The 23,422-nt window shown below is 59.9% G+C and overlaps 1 protein-coding gene and 1 long non-coding RNA gene across 5 annotated transcripts; one reads left to right on the top strand and one right to left on the bottom strand.

Moving 5' to 3' along the window:
- Positions 1 to 806: 806 nt before the first annotated feature.
- On the bottom strand, positions 807 to 21,828 carry CYP26B1 (cytochrome P450 family 26 subfamily B member 1). Of its 4 annotated transcripts, none has more exons than XM_072769799.1 (7): positions 21,694 to 21,828; positions 21,240 to 21,318; positions 15,958 to 16,182; positions 6,946 to 7,221; positions 6,529 to 6,684; positions 4,730 to 5,014; positions 807 to 4,343 (listed from the first exon to the last, which is right to left on the bottom strand). In XM_072769799.1, exons 1-7 carry the CDS (start codon positions 21,729 to 21,731, stop codon positions 3,951 to 3,953), a joined length of 1,452 nt encoding a protein of 483 aa, XP_072625900.1. In that variant the 5' UTR covers positions 21,732 to 21,828; the 3' UTR covers positions 807 to 3,950. The 4 variants fall into 4 exon arrangements, with proteins under 4 accessions (XP_072625900.1, XP_072625899.1, XP_072625898.1 ...); XM_072769798.1 differs by lacking the exon at positions 21,694 to 21,828 and adding an exon at positions 19,732 to 20,402 and having other exon boundaries at positions 21,240 to 21,316; XM_072769797.1 differs by lacking the exons at positions 21,240 to 21,318; positions 21,694 to 21,828 and adding exons at positions 19,732 to 20,351; positions 20,458 to 20,472.
- Positions 19,643 to 20,446, top strand: LOC140601180 (uncharacterized). Its single transcript, XR_012004232.1, has 2 exons — positions 19,643 to 19,881; positions 20,220 to 20,446. It is a non-coding gene; the product is annotated as an uncharacterized lncRNA (long non-coding RNA).
- Positions 21,829 to 23,422: the final 1,594 nt, after the last annotated feature.

The raw sequence follows: 23,422 nt of genomic DNA on the forward strand, positions 1-23,422 counted from the left end.
AGGCTGGGGCTGGAGCTGGGCCCTCCTTCCCTTCTCCTGGCCCCTGGGTCCCAGAGTGCCCCCTGGATGGACCTTGTCCCTGCCCTGGACAGCATGCCTTTATACTGGCCTCACCTCTGGCCTCTGTGAGCGAGGTTGCAGGGCACCTTTTCGCAGAGTGTGATAAACAGGAAAGGCGACATGGTTTCAGGGGTCAAATGCACTTAGGGAACCCTTTGGTCTGTGTCTACTCTACACTGTGAAGCCCCTCACATGCCCATTCTCAGGCTCAAGGTCCTGGGAAGTCCTGTGGTGAAGGAATCTGCCCATCTTTACTTGACCCTCCCCTCAAACGTATTTGATCAGGGAACTTGTTCTCTCCAGCAACCACCACATAACAGGCTCTTGAGAAGTGCCTTGTGGGGCATGAGGCTGGAAGTCAGGAGACTTGAACTCTGCTCCTTAATTGGCCATGTGGCCATGGACATGAGTGTCCTCACTCAAGTAAACAAGATGGACTCTGAGGACAGGCCCTCAGCACTGGGTTGCCTCATCCAGCACCAAGAGGCCTGGCCTAGCTACTCATGGCCAGACTCGGCCGGCAGAGCCAGCTCCCAGCTGCCCCGTCCCCCAACAGGCCTTGGGGACCAGTGGCCATAAAGTTACACCTCCCCTTCACCCCAGGGGGATGGGTATGTCTCAAAGGACAAACTTTGTGGAGAAGAATTTCCTGCCTGACAGGTAGGCATTGCAGAAAGGAACAGGGGTGGCCCAGAGGACCCTGATAGTGATGCTGACAAGACAGAGACAAGACGGCCAAACAAGAGTGAGTCCCCACGGTTTATTATGGAAGCCTATAAAAGAGCCAGGTTGAGTATTTCCAAAATCACAAAATGCACAACATTCATTTTTTTTAATATGCAACATGGAATATTATATACAGATTAAAACCACATGACAGCAAAAACACTCACACGGCACCAGTTTCATATCAAAACAAAACACACAAGTGCTTTTTCAATATTAAAACAACTGTGATAAAAACATATTAATATTTTGAACCATGTTTACAATAGAGAAAAAATTCATATTTTACTAAATAACAAATATTTAACAGCAAAAACTTTATACTAAATATCTATTTTGAATTATAACAAAAATAGTACTTATAATAGTTTATAAAGACAGACACAAAATTATAACATTTATGAAAAAAAAGTTTTGTGTATAAAATAATATTATAGTGATCTGGGCAGGGTCAGGATGGTGCCCAGAACACAAACGCCAGCGCCCAACATCGAAAGTGCTTCAATCTGCAAGCCCATGGCAGGAAAAGTGTTGTGGGGTTTTGTCTTTTTAATGTCAAGTTACAATAGTTAGGAATGGTAAGTGAGGAAACATCACCCATCTAGCGCTACCTCTACTGAACCGGCACACAAATACACAGACACGCGTGGACAGAGACGAGACGGCCACATTTCAACACTGGAACCCTCCTGTCAGCCAGTCAAGAGCTTCTTTCAGTTCTGTTCTTGTTGCTTTTGAGACCCAGCGGGGCAAATAATCCTTCCTTCCTCCTCACAGGGACCCCCTCAGCCTTTCCCTCTGCCCCTCCCAGGCCGGTTACCCCAACACAAGGCCACCGATGCCTCCCAGAGCCCACCAGCCCCCCAGCCCCTTACCAGGGCTAGGCCTGGTGGACTTCCTGTCTAAACTAGCACTTACTGCATTCCTGGATATTCAGTCAAAAACAATTGGTTCAGGGCAAGCTGGGGCAGCTTAAAGGAGCATGAACCTTCCAGACACTGAGAATTTTTTTTTTTTTTTAATGGGTAACAAATTTTGGTGCACCATGAAGCTATTTTGCAAGCTTTGATGAGTCTTTACACATTTTTGCCTGTTTTTCAGATTGTGTGTGTGTGTATGTGTGTGTGTGTTGGGGGGATGGATTGAGAGATTTTGCTAAATTTTTTAAAGTGTCTTTTTGCCAATATGTCTTTTCTGCGCTGATATTTTAGTAGTGAAAAAGTAGGAACTAAATAAAACATTTGAGAACAGGGTTACAGAGCAGTCTGCCAGCCATGAGCCCATTCCCCTAAAGCCTACCACAAGGGGGTGTGGGTGGGGACAAAGGGGGGTGCATCCTCCCCCTGAGCACCATAGAGGGGCCACGCAGATGTCCACAGTAGTCAGTGCTGCAGGGAGGGACTAGAGGGATTGGTATCCTGTACCCTTCTGTGTGTTTTTTTCTTGTAAAGAGGATTCACTGCTTTTAGAACATCAAAAGCCAATAGAGAAACACAGAAAGCAAAGAAAATCTGAAAACAGTCAAAATCATTCAGAGACTCATCAAAGATCCCCAAATCATCCTCGGGAAGCATCCCAAATTGCCAACACTTGAAATGCCAGTGGCAGGAGCTACTCCTTTTTCCCCCAGTCATCCCCTAACCAGCCGGTTTTCAACCAAATCACTTCTGACAAGTCGCACATACCCTCCTCCTCAGCTCTGCAGCCCCCGTGCAGTAGCTGCCTCGGGACCAGGGCAGAGGACCCGAGTCTGCACAGCAGAAGGGCTGCCTCCTATGCTCACCTCCCCTTGCTTTCATCTTGTCCCCACACCCCTGAGCTGGGCTAAGCAGACAGTGGCATAGAGGTGGGAAGGACTTCAAGGACATCTTTCCAAGGGCAAAGGGCCAAGGGTGAGGGTCAAGAGAGGGACCACAGAGGCCCTCACTCCCTGTCAGAAGAAAGAACCCGTATACGTCCCCATGCTCACTAGCAGGAGTGGGGGGCACCGGGGCAAACAGTGGCCAAGCAGGAGCTTGTGGTAGCCTCCAATCCCCCACATGATCAGGGTTTTTGACAGAGCAGGGAGGGGGACAGTGGGCCATCTCCCCATCTCCATAGAGGGCAAAGGCAGAGGCACTGGACTTCACCCAGGGAGTGAGGCTCTGAGGTTGGACCCACAGGAGGTCTGGAGCCTAGGGGTTGGGGGACTGCATCATTTGCAGAAGTCCTGCCCTGGACAGCTGGGACAGAGACTAGGGGACAGACGAGTTGCTTGTTCCAGTCCCCAGGAATGCCAAGATTCGGTTATATCAGTGAATAAATATGGGACGGTGGGGGGGGGGGGGCTGGAGGGGGCGGCAGGGGTGCAGCCCAAGAGCCAAAGGCCTTGTGTGTGTGTGACAGGGGAGCAGAATGGGCTCAAGGCTGCCTGGCGGGAAGGTGGGGACATCAGTGTGTATGCCCAGGGCCACCAGGGAGGATGCTGGGAGGACAGGGCCTGGGGCTCCTTTGCCCCAAGGTCAGAAGAGAGAAAAAGTAGCAGCAATAGGTAATTTCAAATGTCCAAACTGGTGAAGGGGTGAGGCCCCTCCAGGCTGACTGCAGACCCCCGCCCCACCAAGGGTGACTTGTGTTCTGTTACCCAGGATGCTATTCTTCGGCAGCCACACCAGGAAGGGCGCTCCACCAGTCTGAGTCAAAGCAGGAGGGACGGGGGTGCTAAAGACAGCGCCGAAGGGGGCACTTCTTCTCCTCCATCCCCAGCGTCAACTACCTGCTCTCAGACTAAAAGGGTCCCAAAGCAATAGAGAGGTGGGGCCAGTTCGGGACATCACGAGCACATGCTGCAGCCGAGCCACTGACATTTAACACTGTAATGGGCAAGCGGAGCGCCCCACCAGCCCCTTCCCAGGAGCTAAGCCGGGGGGAACTGGAGGGACTGGAGAGAAGTAGGAACCAGGGGAAAGGCCCTCCCCCCACAGAAGGATGGGGCCCTTTGGGCTTTGGGTAGGGTTTACTGGGGGTGAGGGCGGGGACAGGGGAGGGGGCAAGGTACAGGGGGCCACTCCCCGCTCCCCAGGTTCCTACCCTCTCCCACACACAGGTTTCGACCCTTCTGGTGCCTGCGGCCCCCACCCCCCCAGGCCTGGCTGGGCTGGGCTGGGGCTACCGGCTAGGCCCAGTTAGACTGTGGCACTCAGCATGGCCTCCGTCTCCGGCAGGATTTTGTTCTGGTTCGAGTCCAGGCCAAAGAACTTGACGCTGAGCCCATCCACGGGGTGCAGGACAGGGACCAGGGTGATGCGGGGGAAGGTCCGGGTGGCCAGCTCAAAGCGGCTCGTGCTAGCCAGCTCCACCGCCAGCACCTTCAGGAACAGCTTGGCCAGATGCTTGCCCAGGCAGGTGCGGACTCCGCCGCCGAACGGGAGGTAATGGAAGCGGCCGTCCTTGTCCTCACTCCGGGCCTGGCCGAAGCGGTCTGGATCGAACACGTTCACGTCTTTGAACACGGGCGCTGTGTCGTGGGTGTCCCGGATGCTGTACATAACACTCCAGCCTTTGGGGATCTGGAAACCCTGGAGGCAAGATGGGGGCAGGGGTGGAGTATGGTGGTGAGAGCCAGAGGACAGCGAGAGGGCCGATGACTTCCTGTCGGCCATCCCCCACCCCCTGAGCCCAGATGTTTCTAGAGACCCCCTTCCCCCCGCCCTAGGGTCCCCCAGTCCTGCCCAGCATCCCCATCAGCATGTTAGTCCTGTCTCTTGTTTACGGATGTCCACGTGCAACTTCACATAGGACATCCCGGTTGGCTTCATCTGACTCAGCATTTGGGGCAGGGTCTCTCCCATCTGACTGAGGTACCCTGACAGGAAGGCTGGTGTTGCTGTTAGTCAGCACCCACCCCTGACGCAGTGTTCCCAAGGCGCCCCGGAAGCCCCAGCCCTGCAGGGCCCAGCCTCACATCCAGCTCGAAGGTCTGCAGTACGGTCCGGTAGCCACCAGAAATGGGTGTGAACAGGCGCATGACCTCCTTGATGACACAGTCCAGGTAGTGGAGCCTGCTGAGCGTGTCGAGGCGCAGCGTGCCCTCACAAGGACAGCCGCCACTGTGCAGGATGCCCTGGGCCCGCAGCTCCTCCCGGAGCTTCTCCAGCACAGCTGGGTGCTTCAGCAGCTGCATGATGAGTGAGGTGCTGGCGCTGGCGGTAGTGGCATAGGCTGCGAAGATCAGCTCCAGGGTCCCATCCTACAGTGGCAAGAGGTGATTCAGGTTCAGCTGGGCAGGCCCAGTCTTGGGCAGCCCCCCTCTGCCAGTGGTCCCCCATGCCCCAGGGTCATCCAGCTGGGCCCTGCCCCTGGGCCCCACATTGCTATGGCTTTCAGACCATGATGGACACAGGTCACAGGGCCAGTCCCCTGGCTGCTACAGCCCAGGGCAGAGGCACTAGCCTGGGAGTCCCTTGGGGTAGGGCTGCTTCTCACTCACTGCTGGATTCCTGAGCCAGCCTGAGCAGGCCTAATCAGTGCAGTGAACAACCAGAAGAAGAACAAATCCCAAGAGGCCAGGCTCTGTGTGGGCAAGTAGGCTAGATCTGCAAATGGGCTTTCCAACTGACCACTCTGGCCCCTTTCTCCATCCCCAGGACATCTGGCAGGAGGTCAGATGGGGTTGGGGAGGTGACCTGAGACCACAGCCATGGTGACCTGTGCCGGGACAGCAGTGAGAAGGCTAAGGGGAGGCAGCCCCCAGAAGACTCAGACCCTGCCAAGGCTCTCAGGAGAGCAAGACACCTGAGCAATGGGTGCCCCCAGGCAAAGGTCTCAATAGGCCATCTTTGTCCCAAAGCCTGTATTCTACAAAAGAAGGACTTGGGTCCCTGACTTGCATGGCACCACCTATGGGTCACAATACTTCTTATGAGAAGGGAAGGTCACTGGAGCACCCAATGGTTCACCAGGGGAAAAGCTGCAGTCAGACTAGGGGTAAGCACAGAAGGTGGGGATGGAGAGGTATGCAGTAAGTCTCCACAGGCACCTGGCAGACATGCAGGTGGCCTAGTCTAGACAAGGATGAGTTAACAAATCCCTCTTTGGGTGGTGCACCCACCCTAAAAAGAGGCAGGCAGGAATCCTTCTTGGAGCCCTGTGTGGACAGTCTTGGTGCTAGCAGCCCAATTGGGCTTAATCAGTGCCAGGCAGGCCAGGAGAGAGCTTCAAGTGCCACCACCTTGAAAGGGCTGGTGGGATAGGAGGAGACCAGAGTGAGGTCCAAATCTCCCTGCTCATCCCCAAGGGCTGAGGCTGCTCTCAAGCAAGGGACTTCCCTTCTGGGGACCATGAGATGCACCGAAATGGTGAATATTTGGGGTGGAGGGAGGTGAGGAGGTCAATAAAGCTGCTGGCACTGAGGCTGTCCAGAGGTTGCTAGAGGCCAATTTTCAGCATCTTCTCCTAAATGGTATATGAGATGGTTGGGAGCAGAGGGGGATGGAGAGCATGGAGCCCAACTGCTGCGGGGGACCCACTCAGTACCAGGACTGGGTGCACAGAAGCTGTGGTGGGGGGCAGCCCCATGTATTGTGGGTATTTCTCATCCTCCCCGTCAGACCACATACACAAAGCAGGCTGGCTGGGTCCCCCAGCCCCAGGCAGTGATGACCACCACAGCTGCCCAGAAACAGTCCCTGTGGGGAAGGGAGCAGAATGGGTAGAAACAGAACATGGGGTGCTCATGCTGCCCTCTGGAGAGGCCGCCCCCACCTTTAGCTCCTGCATGGTCATCTCCTTTCCGTGCTCCTTGCTGCTCTCAATGAGGATGTCCAGTGCATCTGAGTAGTCCTTGCCCTGGGTGCACTGCAGCTTTTCCCGGATAGCTTTCTCCAGGCCCTTCTGCAGGATCTGCCGTGCCTGAATGCCCTGAGGGGAGAAGGGGGCCATGTGGTCACTGGAGAGGAAGGATAGTGTCACCAAAGGCCCCCTCCCAAATCCAGAGGGACTCCTCCCGGAACTTCCCATCTCAGCTGCAGAGAGCGGCAGGCGAAGGCTCTTCCCTCCCCCATCTGCTGACACCTCGCCTCTGCCTGTGTGACTGGTGAGTGTCCCGTGGTCAGCCACCCTTGCCCTCAACGTGGGCTAGTGGATGTCCATCTCCTCTCTTCCCAGGTCCTAGGTGCTCACCCGCCGGTAGCCGCTAAAAGGCAAGTCGACAGGCAGGGAGAAGACGTTCTCCACAAATTGCTGGTAGACTTCGAAGAGGTGACCAAGGTCCTCTTCAGGGATGCTGAAGCCCAGCAGCACACGGATGGCCATGCGGAAGGTGAGCTTCTGCGTCTCCTGGTACACGTTGATGGCCTCAGGGTGGCTGCTCCAGGCCCGAAGTGTGTCCTGGATCACCAGCCGGATCTTGGGCAGGTAGCTCTGCAGGGCCTCGTGACTGAAGATCTTGGAGAAGACCTGGAAGGCAGGGGGCAGTTGGCCAGAGGAGCTCTTCCAGGGCCCCACGGAAGCACGCACCCAGGGCTGTGGTCACAGATACACCAGGTCCTCATTCCCACCCAGCTCCACTTTCCATCTCCAGACACAAACCTTGCTGGCTCCCCTGCTCCAAACCCCCTCCTACTGCGTGTGCCTTGGAGCAGAGGCAGGGGAAAGAGGATGAAAGCACAGTGCACGGGCACTTTTATTCAAAGTCAGGACCTTCCATGTTACTCACAGGGATATCTGAGCTGTCTTCTCCTTTCCTGACCCCCAGAAAAAAAGCATGAGCTCCAAACAGTGGCAAAGCCCCCGGGACTGGGCAGTCCAGCGGCCAGCAGGTCTGCAGAGGAACTTGCCCCATCCACAGCAGGGGCCTATTCCCAAATTCCCAGGCCTCAGGGCGGAAGGGCCCAGGAGGAGTGGAACACAGATGCGTGGACTGGACAAGGAAGAGGTGGAAAGCTGGAGGTGGCTAGTCTCCACTGATGGAAGAACAAGAGAATCTGAGGCTAGACTGCAAGCAGGACTTCCTGAGACACCCCCCCACCACCACCACCACCACCAATTGCTCCCATTCCCTGGGCAACACCTAATGGGTGGAGATCCTACGGAGTCTGTTAATAGCTGTGCCATCAAAATGTCTTCAACATGGCTGAGTCAGGAGGCAGGGGGATGGGGACAAGAGTTTTCTACCCCAAAAATCACAAGGCTAAACAGAAGCCCATTTTGATTTCTTGCATCTTCCTGGTCCATTTTAAGTAACCAGTGGGTCCCCATTTCCACCTTCTCTGCCTTCCAACCTCATGTGTCCTCAGTAACCCCCTCCTGTCCCCTCCTTGCCCAAATGCCCCAGCACGCAGTCTCAGGCTGCTGCCCAAGGTTACAAGAAAGGGTAGAAGGTGAGTTTATTTACTGATGCCCTTGCGTCTCACTCGTTAAGGGACATCCTCTATCCACCCCACCCCAGAGTCCGGAGCAGAAGGGAGACACCCCCACCATCACCGAGGGAAGGGTCATTGGGGAAGGCGGAGAGGGGAGGGACAGCGCAGAGGAAGGGGACACAGAGTCCGCTAGCTCCCTTACCCTGCCCCGCGCAAACCACACACACGCGCTCACCCTCCCCGCCTGTCCCCCAAACACAACCACCGCACAAACTGTAAATGTGAGAATTTCCCCTGCAGTCAGCTCGAGGAGGAAAAGGTAACATTTTCCTGGCCTCAGCTCTGCATGGCTAATGGGAGGGCTGGTTTGCAGAAATAACAGTGCCGGTCCTTCAGTGGCCCAGCCAGGCATTCACAATAGCACTTTCATTCCCAAATTCCCGGTGGGCAGACGGAGGGAGGGAAGGAGGCCGGCGAGGGGCAGAGAAGCCAGCACTGTTTGGGGCTGCTCCTGCCATGAAGGGACAGCTGAAATGCAGAAGGACGGGAAGTGGCCAAGGGCAGCCGGGGTCTGAATGGGTCACTCACACCTTGCTCAGCTGTGGGGGTCCCGGGAACTCGCGAGGGAGGCTTCAGTGGCCACATCCCTTCAGAGGGTTCTGGCTAAAGGCAGTGCTCTCTGCCTCAGCCTGCCCCTCACTCTGGTATCCTTAGAATTTCCAGTTCAGCTCCTGATCAGAGTCTAATGGGGTGGGAATGGGGCCCTGTCCCCAGAGCCTAGTGTTGGCCAACTATGGGCCCTTACAAAACAGCAAGGTGCTCATCAGGGAGGCAGAAAGGTACTTTGTGGCTACCAGGCCTCGATGGGGAGACTGGAGGTGGAGGCAGGCAGAGATAGGGAGGCTGTACCTGGCCTAGAGCTGGTCGGCTCAGGGCCACCTGAGGAGTATGGTCATGGAAGGGGTAGGGGCAAGGACCGGCCAGGGCCCCCAGCCAACAAGACACCCCAGCCCAGAGGTGGGCATGTGGAGGAGCCATGCAGACCTAGATTGGTCAAAGTCCAAGCCAGCTAGGCTCTAAGTGCAGTGGGGTGGTGGGGAAAGGCAGGCTGGCCACCCAGAGACCTGTGTTTTAACCCAAGACCACACACCAACTCACTGCACCACCGTGGCCAAGTCATGCCCTCCAGCCTCAGCTTCCTCACCTATGAAATGGTAAGATTGAATGGGGTGACTTCTGTGGCTCCTTTCAATATACAGAGGACATAAACACCAACACTTAGGTGTCCCAGACTAGATGCTGCCCCCTCCAAAAAGCCCAGAACCTGGCACTGCCTGAATCACCTGGTTAAGCGCCTACCAGGCCCCCACACAGACACCGTACACAGGCCACAGTGGCCCAGGAGGGGCCATCCCAGGGTTACCAAAGGAGGCTCTCTGAGGACCCACGCCGCACTGTGAGGAGTCACCCGCCCATGAGCCCTGTCCTGCCCCAAAGGTAACATTCTCTGCGCCCTCTAGTGATGGCCAGTTGAATTGCTCCTCTGCAAGCCTTGGGGTCCAAGGAGGACAGGAGGACCCAGGGGACATGCGACTGGGGAGATGGACTCCAAGGGTAAGGGTTCCACGCGTCACTCCTAGGTAGACAGGGGTCCTAAGCAGAGGCTGGAATGACCCCAGGAGGCCCTCTGCCACCCCACACCTGCAGGCCTCTGGGCTGGGGCTTCTGGAAACGTCCAGGGCTCTTTCGACCCAGCCCAGGACTCACCACTGGCAGCCAGCAGGTTACTGTGCTCTCTGGGGCTCAGCTTCCCCACTGGCTTCATGAGGGGTCTAACTGGATATTTTTGGGTCCCTTCCCGCCTAGCTGCCCCATCTAGGATTCCTCGCAGAGGCCCCCTGAGGAGGGGGAAAGGAGAAGCAAAGCAAAGGGAGATAGGCAGGCACTCTGAGAGTCAAGGGACTTCCGCTCAGAGGTCACGCAGGCCATGACCCTACTTCCAGCCCAGCTGTTCCATCTGCATCAGGGCCTCCCAGGCACTAGAACTCCAGGTCCTCATCCCTAGGTCAGTGCCCAGGATTAACAACAGAGGCACTTCCTGCAGCCAGCCAAGGCAGCCCAGAAACCACCACCTACCACAAAGGCCAGGAGGGGGTGGAGGTGCTGGCGAGGGCCGCGGGAGGCCTGGGCCACGTCGGGCAGCCGGGGTCAGGACCCGGGCACATGGGAAAGTGCCCAGCAGAGCTGCTAGTGCGAAGAGACAAGAGACGAAAGGTTCCCAGCCCCCAGAGCCGCCTGCCCTGACCACAGTTGTAATAGGAGCCAGGGCCGCTTTGTTTCCCTCCGGAGCTTCCCTAGGAATTCCCAAAAGCCAAAAGCGAGCCAAGAATGTTGGACAAAGGTCATCGGGAACCAGCTCTGGCCCAGGCTAAGCCCTGCAGAAGGAGCAGCAGGTATGGACTTCCCACCAGCGTGGGTGCCCGGAGAGAGAAGGCCGAGTGTCACGGGAGAACCGGGAGCTCCCAGGCACAGAGGCAGGGTGGACGGGCCCCCACCTTGAAGGGCGTGCTTAGAAACCTCCATCAGTTTCTCCAGCAAAGTGACAGGCTCAATGGCCTTGTCCCTGCTTCTCTCTCAGCCCTGAATGGGAGGGGGTGGAGGTGAGGCACCAGGGGGCTGGTCAAGGCTCAGATTCTCCATAACTGCTTCTACTAATGCTTGCTTCCCCCTCCTGCCTCTCGCTGGGTGCCCCTGGGAGAAGGGCTGCTCACTGGAGCCCTAGGGCCCTGCGTGCTGACCCGCTCAGCCAGATAACCCCGCCCCTTCTCAGCTGGTGGCTGCGGCTGAACAGATGGACAGACAGCCTCTGGACAGGCCTCCTCGGGAGTGGGAAGAGCCGGAGAGGGAACCTACTCCTTGGGCCAGTGACTCAGACTGGGAGGAATGGAAGCGGCTGGCTGCCCGGGAGGGTGGGGGCCTGGGCAGGCTACCCGCCGCCGAGCAAGGAGCCAGAGCCCGAGCCGCAGCCTGCGGAGTGGAAAGAGCAACAGAGGGCAGGCAGGGCTGGAGCAGGAGCAGCCGTCAGCACAGCGCTCGGTGACGCCAAGGTGTGTGCTTTAGTCTCAAGTAAGGGGGAGGACGAGAGAGGACGTCATCTTCCCAGATGCCTGGCATTTCCACTGGGCCTTGACTTCACCCTGGCTGCCTCCACTCTGCCACTCTGGCTGGGAGGGGCTGGCCCAGACCCCCCAGGCTGTGCACGCTTCTGGGTCCCAGACACCTATGGGAACAGAGCGCCTGTCCCCCATTTAACTCTAGCTCTGTCTCCCCTAATGGTTCCCCCCAAGACACAAGCACATGGTTGGGGAGGGAGGGCAGCACTTGGCAGCTACCTGCTAAGCCACAGAATCCGAAAGGTTAGGTTCACCCAGACTCCCATCCCTCTTCCAGCCATAGCAAAACCCCTCAGAAAGCTGAGGCCCAATGGGGGAAGGGCCCTCCCAATGGCCCAGTCCAGGCCACGACCACCAGTGGCCCCCACCCCATCTCCCCCCACTCCAAACCCCACTGATTCAAGATCCACCCTCCACCAGTCCTGGGGGCTCAGAATTTATCTAAGAGCCCTAAGGGGACCCTCCTTTATGGCCAAGCTTATTCTCAGGGGAAGGCCAGCTGTTCTGGTTACTGTGTCCCCGCTTCAGCACTTCTCATCTCCTGGAGACGCACCCCCAACCCCAGCCCTTCAGTCCGGCAGCCTGAATGGATACACTGGCAGGCACAGGGGGCCTCAGGGCCAGAGCAGACCCCAGCCAAGCCTGCCCACTCGCTGTCAAGGCCAGAATTGTCTCCCAAGGCTGGAAGAGTGAGCAGACACATCAGCATCACAGCCTTGGACCCCTCCCTGCCCTGGGAGGACAGAGAAAGGAGGGTAGAGGGAGGGGATGAACTGGCCAGACCACTCGCCCCCTGCCTGGCACAGGGAGCAGTGTGGAGGGAGGCACCCACTCTAAGGCGCTCTGGCGGCTGGCTGGCCATGGGCTCCCTCCCCCATTGACCTTCAGAGAGATCGGCTCCTGCCACCCTCCCCCTCAGCAGCCCCTGTACCCACTGGCTGGTGCTACAGTAACTTTTGAGTGAAGGACTTCTTGGGCCGGCAGAACAAAGGCCCTGTGCTCATGCCAGGGGGCTGGAGCTGAGCTCTCAGTCGTTGCCCTGCCTGGCTGTGCCGCCCACCTTCCTATCCCTGCCCTGCCTGGCAGGTGGAAACTTCTGCCCTCAACTGAGCTGGAGAGACTCTGCAGCCAGAGGCTGAGCACTTGTCCAAAGGCCATCAAGAGCCAGTCTGAGCTGGCCTCCCCGAAGACCCCCAAACCCTCCTGGTTCTGCCCTCCTGCTGAAGCACTTCCTGGACTCTCCACCCCAACACAAACTCCAGGATGTACAGGGTTTCTGCGAGAAGTGCAGTGATCCTGAGCCTAACCTCCAACCCTACCCAGGACAGACCCAAAGGCCAAGTCAGTGAGGGGTGGTATGTGGTTAGGCAGGGCTTCTTACTCCTGCCTCCAAAAGCCTTGGGAGCTGTTCCCCCCACCTTAGCCTTGAGTACAGAAGTCCCTGTAGCCAGAAGTCTGGGTTGGAGGGGCAAGAAAGCCATGCCTGGGGTCTCTAGGACACCAGGAATTCAGGATGAAGTGCATCCTCTGAGATGCTCTCCACATTTTGACAGGGCTACTGTCTGAGGCCCCCTAAAGCTGCTGGCCTTGCAAAGACACTCAGAGGAAATGCCTGATTCTGGGCTGTGGGGCTGTGCACTGGGGCTTCCATAAGTACCCCTAATTCCTCCTCTGTGTCTCTGACAACCTCCCCACACCCTTCCACCCTACCACACTCCATCCACCCTTCTAGGGCAACACCCCAGCCTCCCTGCATGCAAGGAGGGATGACATCCCTCCCCCATCGATCAGAGACACTCCATCCAGGCCCCCCAAGAAGGGACGGAGTCTGAGGTAGTGCCTATAGGGACACAGACCTGGCCTCTTAAGAGGATTCTGCTAGACTGGGCAAGACTTTCTGGACTTTCTGCCTGGCAAGCCCAGCCACCTTGGCCCTAGACCACCAGGATAGGAGGGCAAACACCTGGAGTGCAGCGATGGCTGTATGGAGCCCCTTCCCAGCACATCTGGTCAGACCTCCCAGAGAAGGGGTGGGCCACCAGCCCCAATGGAAACAGTGACGCTCCTAGCTCCCTGCCAGCCGGCCCCAGCACACCTGGGCCTTACTTCCTGTGAGTACATTCTAACCAGGCCTGGGCCTGGCCCAGCTGCCTGCTCACTAGCCAGGTCCACGACTGCAGCATGGACTGGATAAGGCAGTGTGCACGGCACATCCCCCCACGCTGGCCAGGCTGGGTCCTCGGGACACTGGGGTCCAGCAGACTGGCCATTCTCTCCAGGACCAACATCAGCCCCTGAAGACTGACTCTCTTCTCATCCATCCAGCTAGACTCTACTTCTTGAGGCAAGGACCAAGTTGCCCACTTTTGTGTCCACCTGACCCACAGCCTTCAATTTGGTTCAGTAAACCTAAGTTTGTGGAACATGAATTAGAGAGATTTGGGGGGAAGGACCCTTTTGTCCACCCATTTCCCATAGGACCCAGACATATGCCACATAGCAAACATGCACCAGGACACTTAGAGGGAGGGCCCGTGCACTGTGTTCCCGAACCTCTGTCAGGATGAACTGTTTTTTGGCGGCTTCCTATCCCCAAGGAGCTAGGGGATAGGGTGCCCCAAATAGGGAGACCATCAGTGCTTCTTCTGTGGCTCTGTTCCGGGGCCACTGCCCCTGCCCCTGCCCCATCTCCACCCCCCATCCCCCCTGGAGGCATTCCTCTGGCAGCTTTCTCTGTGCCATCTTCTTCCCCCCTCCCAAATGGACAATGTGAGCCAAAACCTTGGGGCTTTCCAGATGGGCCCTCCCCACCTGGAGGCCCACAGCCAAGTCAGGCACAAGGCGGGTGGAAGCACAAGACAACAGCCCTGCCCCAAAGCTCTCTGCTCCCCCAGGGTCTCAAACTCTGGTCCTGGCCTTCTCTTTCCTCCCAGCACCTCCTCCCCACCCCATCTCCAGCTCTGGCAAGCCCAGGTGGGCAGGATTCAAGTAGGGCTCTGCTTGGTGGCCCAGAAACAGCTCTTCCCGTGGATGCCTGTGTTGCATGCCCTGTCCTGCCCTTTCTTTGCTTCCTGACCTGGTTCAAGTCTCTCAAACACGCCAAGCCTCAGTGTCCCCTTCTGCGAGAGGGGGACAATGAGTGTTTTCCTGTCAAAGCCTCTATAAAGATAAAATGAGGAAGCAGACATAGCCCCTGGAGCTGGGGTTTCAGAGTCTCAGGCTGTCTCACTCCTTGGAACGGGCTTCGGGGAGTCATAAAGACTAAGAAAAAAAATAGTGTCTTATAAGCCCCCTCCCAGCCACGCCCCATCTGTCCCCTGGACGTGTGAGCTGTTTCCTGCTCTAGTGCGGCAGATGCGGGAGACTACTCTAGAAGCTCCCTTCCAGTCCCTGAAATCCGTGCTCTCCGGGGAGGGGGCTGTCTCCTCCGTCAGACTTTGCCTCCTTTTGTCTGCCACGGAGAACTACTCTTCACAGGCAGTTGAGAAGACCGCAGCTACGAGACGAATTCCTGCGTTCACAAGGCCCTCTTCGCGTGGACTCCCGGTGGAGGGGGCTGCTCACGGTCGCCCCCACGCACCCCCCGACTCTGCCACTGCGCCCGGACGAGCAGAGGCTGCGGCCTCTCTCTCCTTTAGGCTTCAAACCGGGATGGGTCCCGCGACCCAGCGGACAACAGGGAGGGAGGGGCGGCCGCGCGCAGCCCCCCCCTCCGCCCGCCCCGCCCGCCCCGCCCGCCCCGCCCGGCGGCGGCTCGGCTTTCGGGTTACTGCAGTTCAAACAGCACGTGCCGCCCGCGCTCCGAGCCGCCGCGGCGGCGGGGCGGGGCGGGGCGGGGGCTGCGCGCGGCGCGGCGCGGCGCGGCGAGGGGGCGGGGAAGCAGCTCCGTGCGCGCTGGCTCGCCGCCTCCGCGCCTCTTTTAGGCGCTCGGGAAATCCACGGGATAAACACCCGCTTTCTCTTCCTCTTTGCGGGAGGGGGTAGGTGCGCCTTGATCCCCCGCAGCGCCGCCGCGGTTCCCCCACCCTTTGCCTTTCCTCCACCATCCAGACCTGTGCGGCGGTGACCCAAATTCCAGCCCCCCCCGCCCCGCGCCCCGCGCCCCCCGCCCCCCTCTTCCTAGGCGAGGCCCTGCAGCCGTCGCGCACAGCGTGCTCGGCTCCCCGCGCCTGCCCGCGTCGCCCTTAAGCAACCAGTGGCAGAAAGGCTAGGTTTGGTTTTACAAAGGTCCGTCTCCAGTCCTCCGAACTCCTGAGGGAAACAGGGCGAAAGGGGGAGCATGGAGCACCGTCTGCCCTTTTCTCTTTTCGGTTTTGGGGAGCGCGCGAGGACAGGCGTTGGACGACGCCCTACTCCTTGCACGTTCGAGCTCGGCCCACCTCGCCTCCCCGCAACAGCCACCTCCGGACCTGGTAGTGGGACCGGCACAGCGCGCCGACACACCCGCCGACCCGGAGGAGGCCTGCGGGCTCTGGATCCTGCACCACAGCCGTCTAGACACGGAACTGTGGGATCCTCGAGCACGGTGTGAAACGGGGGCGCAGATTCGGGTGGGGGCGTCCCTGGGCTTCCACAGACTCCTCTCACCCGAGACGGGTGCACGGAAGAACGGGGTCAGAGCAGGGTTGCGAGGCCCCCAACCCAGACAGAGCTCTTACCTTGCGCTTGTTGCGGTGGATGTCGCCGATGGAATTGGCCACCGTGTTCGGGCCCAGCAGCATGCGCGTGCTGCGTGGCCACTCCGTGCTCACGAGGTGGTGCTCGCCCATGAGGATCTTGCGCACGTTTTCCGCGCCTGTCACGCGGATCAGCGGCCGCCCCAGCAAGTGCGTTTTGAACACGTTGCCATACTTCTCCCTTCGCGACGACTGGAAGCCAGAACCCTGGGGGAACCACGGAAGACCCCCGTCTCAGGGCGTACATCTCCAGATGGGATGTCCCGGAGGCCCACCCCGGAGGGCCCGCGGAGGAGGCGCAGAGGATCCCGCCTGGGCCACCAGTTCTCCTGCCCACCCCCCAACACACACACACACACGCACACGCACGAAGGTTTTATTTTTCATAGTATGCACAAGAACCAGGGAGCAGGGCCTAGAGGATAATAAATAACGCAGGAAGGCGGGAGGCCCGGGGCACCCCTCGGGAGGGTGTTTTTTGGTAATGACTTGCGGGAGGAAAACGGTATCCCGGACGGCGGGACCCGAAGCTAGAGCCTCCGCCCCCCTCCCCCTCGCTCCCCCGCCTCACGCTCCGGAGACTCTCGGAATAAATATTTCCAGGCTCCCGGCCACGGGCTGGCGAGACCCCGCGGGGTGGCCGCAGGCCAAAGATTATTTATAGCGGTGAGCGGTGCGTGCCCAGAGGCAGTCACTCCAGAAGGGGGTTGGGGTTTCCTCCGTTCTCAGGGGTGGGCCGCGAAGGGCCCCGGCGGCTCTCTCAGGGATCTGCAAGGAAGGGTCACGGGGCCGAGAGCCGCGATTTCCCTAATGCAGTCTGCCCGGGGAATAACCGAGGAGGGTTGCGTCGCCGCCCCCGAGTTTGGAACGAGAGCTGGGAGGACGGCGCTCCCCGCGGGGCGGGGCGGGGCGGGGCGGGGCAGGGAGGGGCGGGGCGGCCGTCACAGGTAACCGGATCCCCCGCGGCCGCAGCGACAGCGCGAGCCCAGGACGCCCAGGCCCCGGCCGGCGCGCAGACGAGCTGGCTGAGCGGGCCCGGCGCGGGTACCGGAAACCGAGGGGACCTCGGAGGGGCGGGGGCGGGGGCGTCCCGCTCACCTTTGACGTCGGCGCTCGCCACCCCACCCCGCGTTAACCCTTCTCCCTCCGGGGCGGCCACCGGGTTCCAAGGGGAGGGGCGCCACCTGTCCTGCACGCTCGCTGGGCCGCCGCCGACGTGCGGAGGCAGATGCCGTACCTACCGAGTCCTGCGCCCCCGGAGGGACAGCGCGGCGTCCCCTCTTCCCGGGTGGGTCCCCCTCCTCACTTTGCTTTCTTCTGCGGAAAAGTATCCTCCAGCTAAAAGTGTACACACCCCAGCACTGCCGAAAAGTGACTCTGCAGAACCCGGAGCCCTAATCGCTTTTCCACATGTGCCTCCGGCCGCGGCGCGCGACAGGGAGCGAGCCCAGAGCGCCCGGGCCTCCGAGAGGGGGGCTGGGCCGCCGGGGGACGCCACCCCACTCCCAGGTTGGCGGCGCCCCCCCACCCTGCCGCCGTTCTAGACGACGCCTACCCCTTTAAGAGGAACCTAGGCGAGGGTGGAGGTGCGACCCGGGGCGGGGGGGGGGGGGGGAGTTGGGGAGCGGGATTCCCTCCCTCCGTCTGCTGTACCCGTCTCCCTCGCTCCGTCTCACTCTCCGTCTCTCCTCTCCTTCTTTTCCTCTGTTTTTCTTTTCTTTCGACACAAAAGTTGGGTTGTGAATTTTCCGAGGTCGCCGCCGCCTCTCTCCCGCCGCCCCCTCCCGCCTCTGATCTGCCTAACTATAATTAAAGTGCGTTTTTTGTGGCATTAATAAAGAGTTATTTGTCCGCCGTTTCCACGGTCTTCACAAAGAGGACTTTCATAGGGGCAGCCGCGCGGGCCGCGAGTCCAATTTATACAAAAATGTTGTATTTTTAGCCCTAGGCTCTGTTTAGATGGCGCACGGTGGAAATGGAGAGCCCTTGGAGGTCCCCCCGTAAAATCTGATAAATGACTCCAAAAAAATAAAGCTGGGATTCAGAGGGCTCCCATTAACCCCTTCAGCGCTCTTCTACAGGCATCCCCCATTTCCCTCCCACCGCGGGGTCCAGGGCCCCGCGGGCTGATGGAAGGGGAGGCGGAGGCCTGGTTCCCCGTCTGCTGTGCGGGTTGGACGCGGAGCCCCGAAGGCCCTTGTGGGATTCGGAGGAAAGGTCAAGGGGACATTCGGGGTAGCAGAGAAAAGGTCAGGAGAGGTGGTGGGGGGGGGAGGCGACAGGCCACAGACTCCGCAGATTGTCTCTAACTAGACAGGAGCTGATGCCCGCGTGAGTTATTTTATTTCCTAACTTCTCGGCCAAAAGCCTAGACCACCGCCGCAGTTAACTCTTTAAGTGTGGTGGCGTGGGAGAGGCCCTGGGGATTTCTTTACGGAGGAGGGTAGCCCCGTTGGTTAAGGCGGACCCCACCCCCACTGAATGGACATCCCCAAAAGAGATGGACAGATTCTGGGACTTGGGAGGACCACACCGCAGAGGAACCTGGCGCCCCCCTCCCCGCCCCCGCTCCGCTGTCACTTGGCGCGGGGCGGGGCTGGGCGGGGTGTGTGTCTCTGTGTGTGCGCTCGCGGATTGCACGCGTCTGTTAATTTCAAGCTACGCTTTCTCACTTCTAAACCCACAGGTCCCTGCTGTCGCCTCCCGCCTCACCTCTCCCTTGCCGGGGTTGTCTTCAGGACATTCATCCTTCTCTTAACTCCCATCAGCATCCTCCGGACAAAACAGGTGCTCACGCGAACAGAACACACATCCCGCGGTTAACCAGAGGCGCCCCCCACCACCCAAAAGAAAAAACCTGGTGTATATCAAGCTGTAAAAGCGTTTGTCCAGCACTTGACGAGGTTAATTCCAGGTTAATCTCCCCATTACTTACCTGTGTCTGGTCCCCGACGCACCCACCGCCATTATCACCAGCAGTGTGCGGTTGTGTGGCGTCTAGCAACACACACACACACACACACACACACACACGCACACACTTTGGATTTAATAGACCAATCCCAAATTTCTCTCCTCTGCTGAAGTGTCCCCACCCAATAAGTAAATAGACCCTTTTCCTTAAAAGCCGAGAACCCTCGGGTCTCCGGCTTCTCATCTTCCTTGGGTCACCTCCTTCCTTCCCCACCACTAACTTACACTTCCCTGGACCGTGGACAGGGCAGTTGTACCTAGCGCAGCCGACGACGCGGCAGGAACACAGCCGGGGTCTTAAAGGGGGCAACTCTGGCTGCCACTGGCTCCTTCCTCTCCCCGACTCAGTTTTCGGGTCCCAATGACACGTCCAAAGCCCCCGGAAGCCGACGGCGACAGGGGCCTGGAGCGCGAAGGGGAGGCGAGAGCTGCTCAAGCCCCGACGCCCCGTCCGGCTCGCAGCGCGCGGGGAGCCCGCCGGACCGTCCACGCACCCTTGCTGGGCCGCCCGCGACTGGAGAAGGTCAATCTTGGGAGCCCTCTCGGGTCCAGGGGCCTCTCCGCGGCAGCCCCCAGGCTTTGAGCACCCGGCGCGGATGGGCTCCGAACCACGCCACGGGCGGGCAGGGGAAGCCCGGGCGGCACCCGCGAAGAGGAGGGAAGGGGCGGGGCGGGGACCGGTGCCTTCAGGCTCCCGGCGCCCCCTGGCCGGCCCGCGGCTCCAACGGCCCCGCGCTCGCCGCTAGCGGACCCCGGAGAGCAGCGGAGCGAGCGCACCCTTACCTGTAGCAGCCAGTGGCCGGTCTCTCCGATGAGCGGGAAGCCCATGGAGCCCTTGGGGATGGGCAGCTTGCAGCTCTTGTCGCGGGTGGCAGCCCAGCGCAGCTGCCACAGCTGCTGCGACACGGCCAGCAGCAGCGTCACCGACACCAGGCACGCGGCGAGGGTGGCCAGCGCCGACACCAGCTCCAAGCCCTCAAAGAGCATGTTGGCGGCCGCTCGGGGGATTGGCTGTGTCGGCCGCGGCGGGGGAGGGGAGGGCCGGATGAGAAGGGACGCGAGCGGCGGGGGAGGGGAGGCTGCGGCCGGGGGTCCTGGCACCTCCAACCGAAACAGAGAAGGAGGAAGGGGCCGAGGGAAGGGGAGTGGAGGCTGCGAGGGGAGCGGAGAGAGGGAGGGAAGAAATTGCCTAAAAGAAGAGAGAGAGAGGAGACACGAGGCGACTCGGAGTGTAACTTTGTTTGTTTGTTTGTTTGTTTGTTCCCTTATAGCGGGTTTAGGGGCTGCTCGAGGGGTGGTGAGATGAAGCCGTGAATCAAGCTGGTGGATTAGCTCTCCCCGCAACCATCACACTCGGAAAACTTTGCAAAACTTTGTCCAGCGGGAGCCTCTCTCGTTAAGAGCTAGCGGAGAGAAAGTGCGATCGATTTGTCAAAAGTTTTCCCCTCAAATTCCTAGGTGGAGAAAAAAAGGGAAAAAAAAAATCTGAATGCAAAAATTCCAACGAACCCAGAAACTTTGGGGGCGAGGGGGAAAGGCTCCCCCCTGGCCGAGGCGAGCGGCGGGGCCCGAGCCCAGCGTCCCCGGGCTGCCCCGGGCGGCGCGCCCGAGCCGCAGAGCCGCCGCTGCACCCCCGAGCCGGGCGCGGCGGGCGAGGCGACGCGGCGGGCGCGGCGGCCGGAGCGCGGGTGCGGAGCGGGTGGACCGCAGTCGGGACGGGACGCGGCCGGCGGCAGAGCGGCGCTGGGGAAGCGGGCGCTGGGGAAGCGGCGGCGGCGGCGGCGGCGGCGGCGGCGGGCGGGGTGAGGCGGGGTGGGGTCGGGGAGGAGGTGAAAACCGGAGCTGGGCTATTGTATCAATTAAGAAAAGGCAATCCGTCCCGGGACGCAGTCTGTCGGCTCTGGAGTTGCTGCTGGGGGAAGAAAGGGGGAAAAAAAGAAAGGAAGGCGAAAGGAATGAAAGAGGGGGGAAAGCAGGAGGCAGGGTTTCAGGGCTGGTGGTTTTAAAAGCTTCTCTCAATGTGAATTTGAGTCCAAAGCGAAGCGATGCGTGTGTTTATATAGAGGCGGGAGGCTGCGCCGTGGGCGCTCCGCCAGCCCGCCCCCCCACCCCACCCCCATCCAGCCCCCCCCAGCTCCCCACCACCGCCCCCCCCCCCCCGTGCTTACAAAGCCGGAGGCGTGGTGAGAGGCCGGCGGCCGGAGCGTGTGAGCGCCCGCCGGCCTCCCGCCCCGCCCCGCCCCGCCGCCCGCCGCCCGCCGCCCGCCGCCCGCAGCCCGCCCGGGACCCACTTGTAGCAGCCGCAGGATCAAACTCAGTTCACCTCTCGCCTCCTCTTCCTTCTCGCCGGCGTCTCGCTGAGCCCGGCACCTACAGACGGACGAGAGGAGACACACACACACACACACACACACACACACACACACACACACACGGTGCGCTCTCGCACAGTGCCCGCTTGGCTGCTAGGCTACTTCCCTCCTCTTTTCCTCCCTCCCGGCCCCCGGCCCCCTCCTCCCGCCCGGGGCAGTCCCGAGTGGGCCGTCGCCCCAGCGGCCGAGGTCCCCGCCGGACTGCCCCTCGATTGAGGGCCTCCGAAAGCCCCTGGACTGTGCTTGGGGTCCCTGGCTCCAACCCCGCGGAACCCCGCCGGCTCCTATCTCCCGCGACCCCTCCACCCTCCCATTTGCCCCTCCCAGTTCCCCTGGCCAGGGTCCCCCATCGCGGATCCGGGCATCCCCAAACCTCGGACGCCGAGGTCTCTCTGCCACCACTGCCCCCATCCCCTGCAGATGTCTCTCATCCTCCAAGACTCCGAGGTTTCCCTCTCCCCGTCCGCGCCCAGGGCCGCTCTCGCTGCAGCCCTTCCTCTCGGGGACCCCCTAACTTTGCAGTCCCCCTCCGCCCCCCGCAGCGTCGGAGGAACCCCGGGGCCGGCCTCGGTGAGTGTCCCGCGCCGAGGACAAATGCCGCAGCCCGGGCACCCGGAGGCGGGAGGAGTCCGGCACAAACGTTCATTGATACAAATGGGTAAATAAACACGCTGGGCGAGCGCGGCCACCTTCTCGGGGCGGCCACAGAGGGCCCAGCGCGCGCGCCTGTGCGAGGTGTGCGTGTGGCCCGGGGCCGCACCTGCGTGCGCGCGCGTGTGTCCTCGGGTCGGCCCGACATCTGCGGAGCGGGGTGGTGTGTCTGCGGGTTTACGTGTTCTCTCTGGAGCCATATGTGTGTCTGTGCATCGGTGCATCCGTCTGTCATCTGGCCTCTCCTCCCGCGTGGCTGTGATACATGGAGCTCCCCGCGCCAAGCGCGGCATCGTCTAGCTAGAGCCTGGCTCGCCCTCTCCCGCAGGTCCTTTTCTCCCCCAGCCCCCTTGTCTCTGCCGTTCGCTCTCTCGCACTCCCAGAGCAGAAGACTCGATATCCCACCTTCAGTCTAAAGTGGTGTGCGTGTAAACGAAACTAGACTCCCCTTTTAACACCTCCCCTGCACCCAATATCCTTCTATTTTGGAGTTCACCAGAAGAGAGTGCGTGTGAGCGTCTAAGGTGTGAGCATATGTGCTGTCCCTCCCTGTGTGCGCGCTTCGGAGGTTGAAGTGGCCACAGAGATCTGAAAGCTGGTCTCCTGCTTCCAGAGCTCTGGCGTCTGGACTCTCACTCTCTGCCTTGGAACCCCACCTGGTGGACAGTTGCAGTGCTACAGATCGGGGGGAAGCGATTCGCGTTCCTCCCGCCCTCAATCTTCCTTGGCACTGGGCAATCAGCCCCATAGGGCCTGCCAGTCGGCTCCCAGAGGGCTGCCTTCCCTCCCCAGTGCCCTCGGATTCCCCCCCGCCCCCCCCCCCGCCCCGGGCAGCTTGGGGCTGAGATATTCACAAAGTTCCTGTCAGGACTACTGTGGCCTCAGAAATACAAAGCTAGAACACACCATCACAATGAGGAGGTTTCACAGGACAGTCGACTGCACTGGGGACCCAGGAGTGGTGAGGCCAGCATCACCTTGCTCCCTATGTGGGATTGAAGCTGGGTGAAAATGGGGCTGGGGCGGGATCGTTGAGTCCCCACTATTTTGAAGAGCCCTAAGAGTCTAGCCTGACCCCCAGACATAGCACTGGCCCCACGGTGGTGAAATGGGCAAGATGCCCTTGGGGAGCCCACCCATAGGATCACCCATCTCTGAAAGGATGCACATACATACATCTGTGAAACGATGGGCACACAGCCTTATCGAGGTACTGTCTATCTGCACAGGCAGATAGTGAGCACACACATATACGTAGGAAGGCATATGCACTCTGAGAAGCGTCATCAACAAATTCACACAGCGCCCACCTCCCAGCCACCAACATCAAAAGTCCACAAGAGTGTCTCTTCTGTGGGATCATAGCCCCAGAAGTCATTGTGTTTCCCCTTCCCTGCCCATGCTCCTGGAGATGGCTTTTGTGCACTTCCCTCCCCTCCTCCTCTCTAGTG

The sequence above is a fragment of the Canis lupus genome, chromosome 12, assembly GCF_048164855.1.
Source record: "Canis lupus baileyi chromosome 12, mCanLup2.hap1, whole genome shotgun sequence".
NCBI lineage: Eukaryota > Metazoa > Chordata > Mammalia > Carnivora > Canidae > Canis > Canis lupus.

Coding starts and splice junctions, on each gene's coding strand:
- CYP26B1 (XM_072769796.1), bottom strand. CDS start 19,132: ATGAGAAGCCGGAGACCCGAGGGTTCTCGGCTTTTAAGGAAAAGGGTC. Junction 16,183..18,910: donor GCGTCGGGGACCAGACACAG/GTAAGTAATGGG, acceptor TGGTTCCCCCAG/GGTTCTGGCTTCCAGTCGTC. Junction 6,685..6,945: donor CTTTTAGCGGCTACCGGCGG/GTGAGCACCTAG, acceptor TTCTCCCCTCAG/GGCATTCAGGCACGGCAGAT.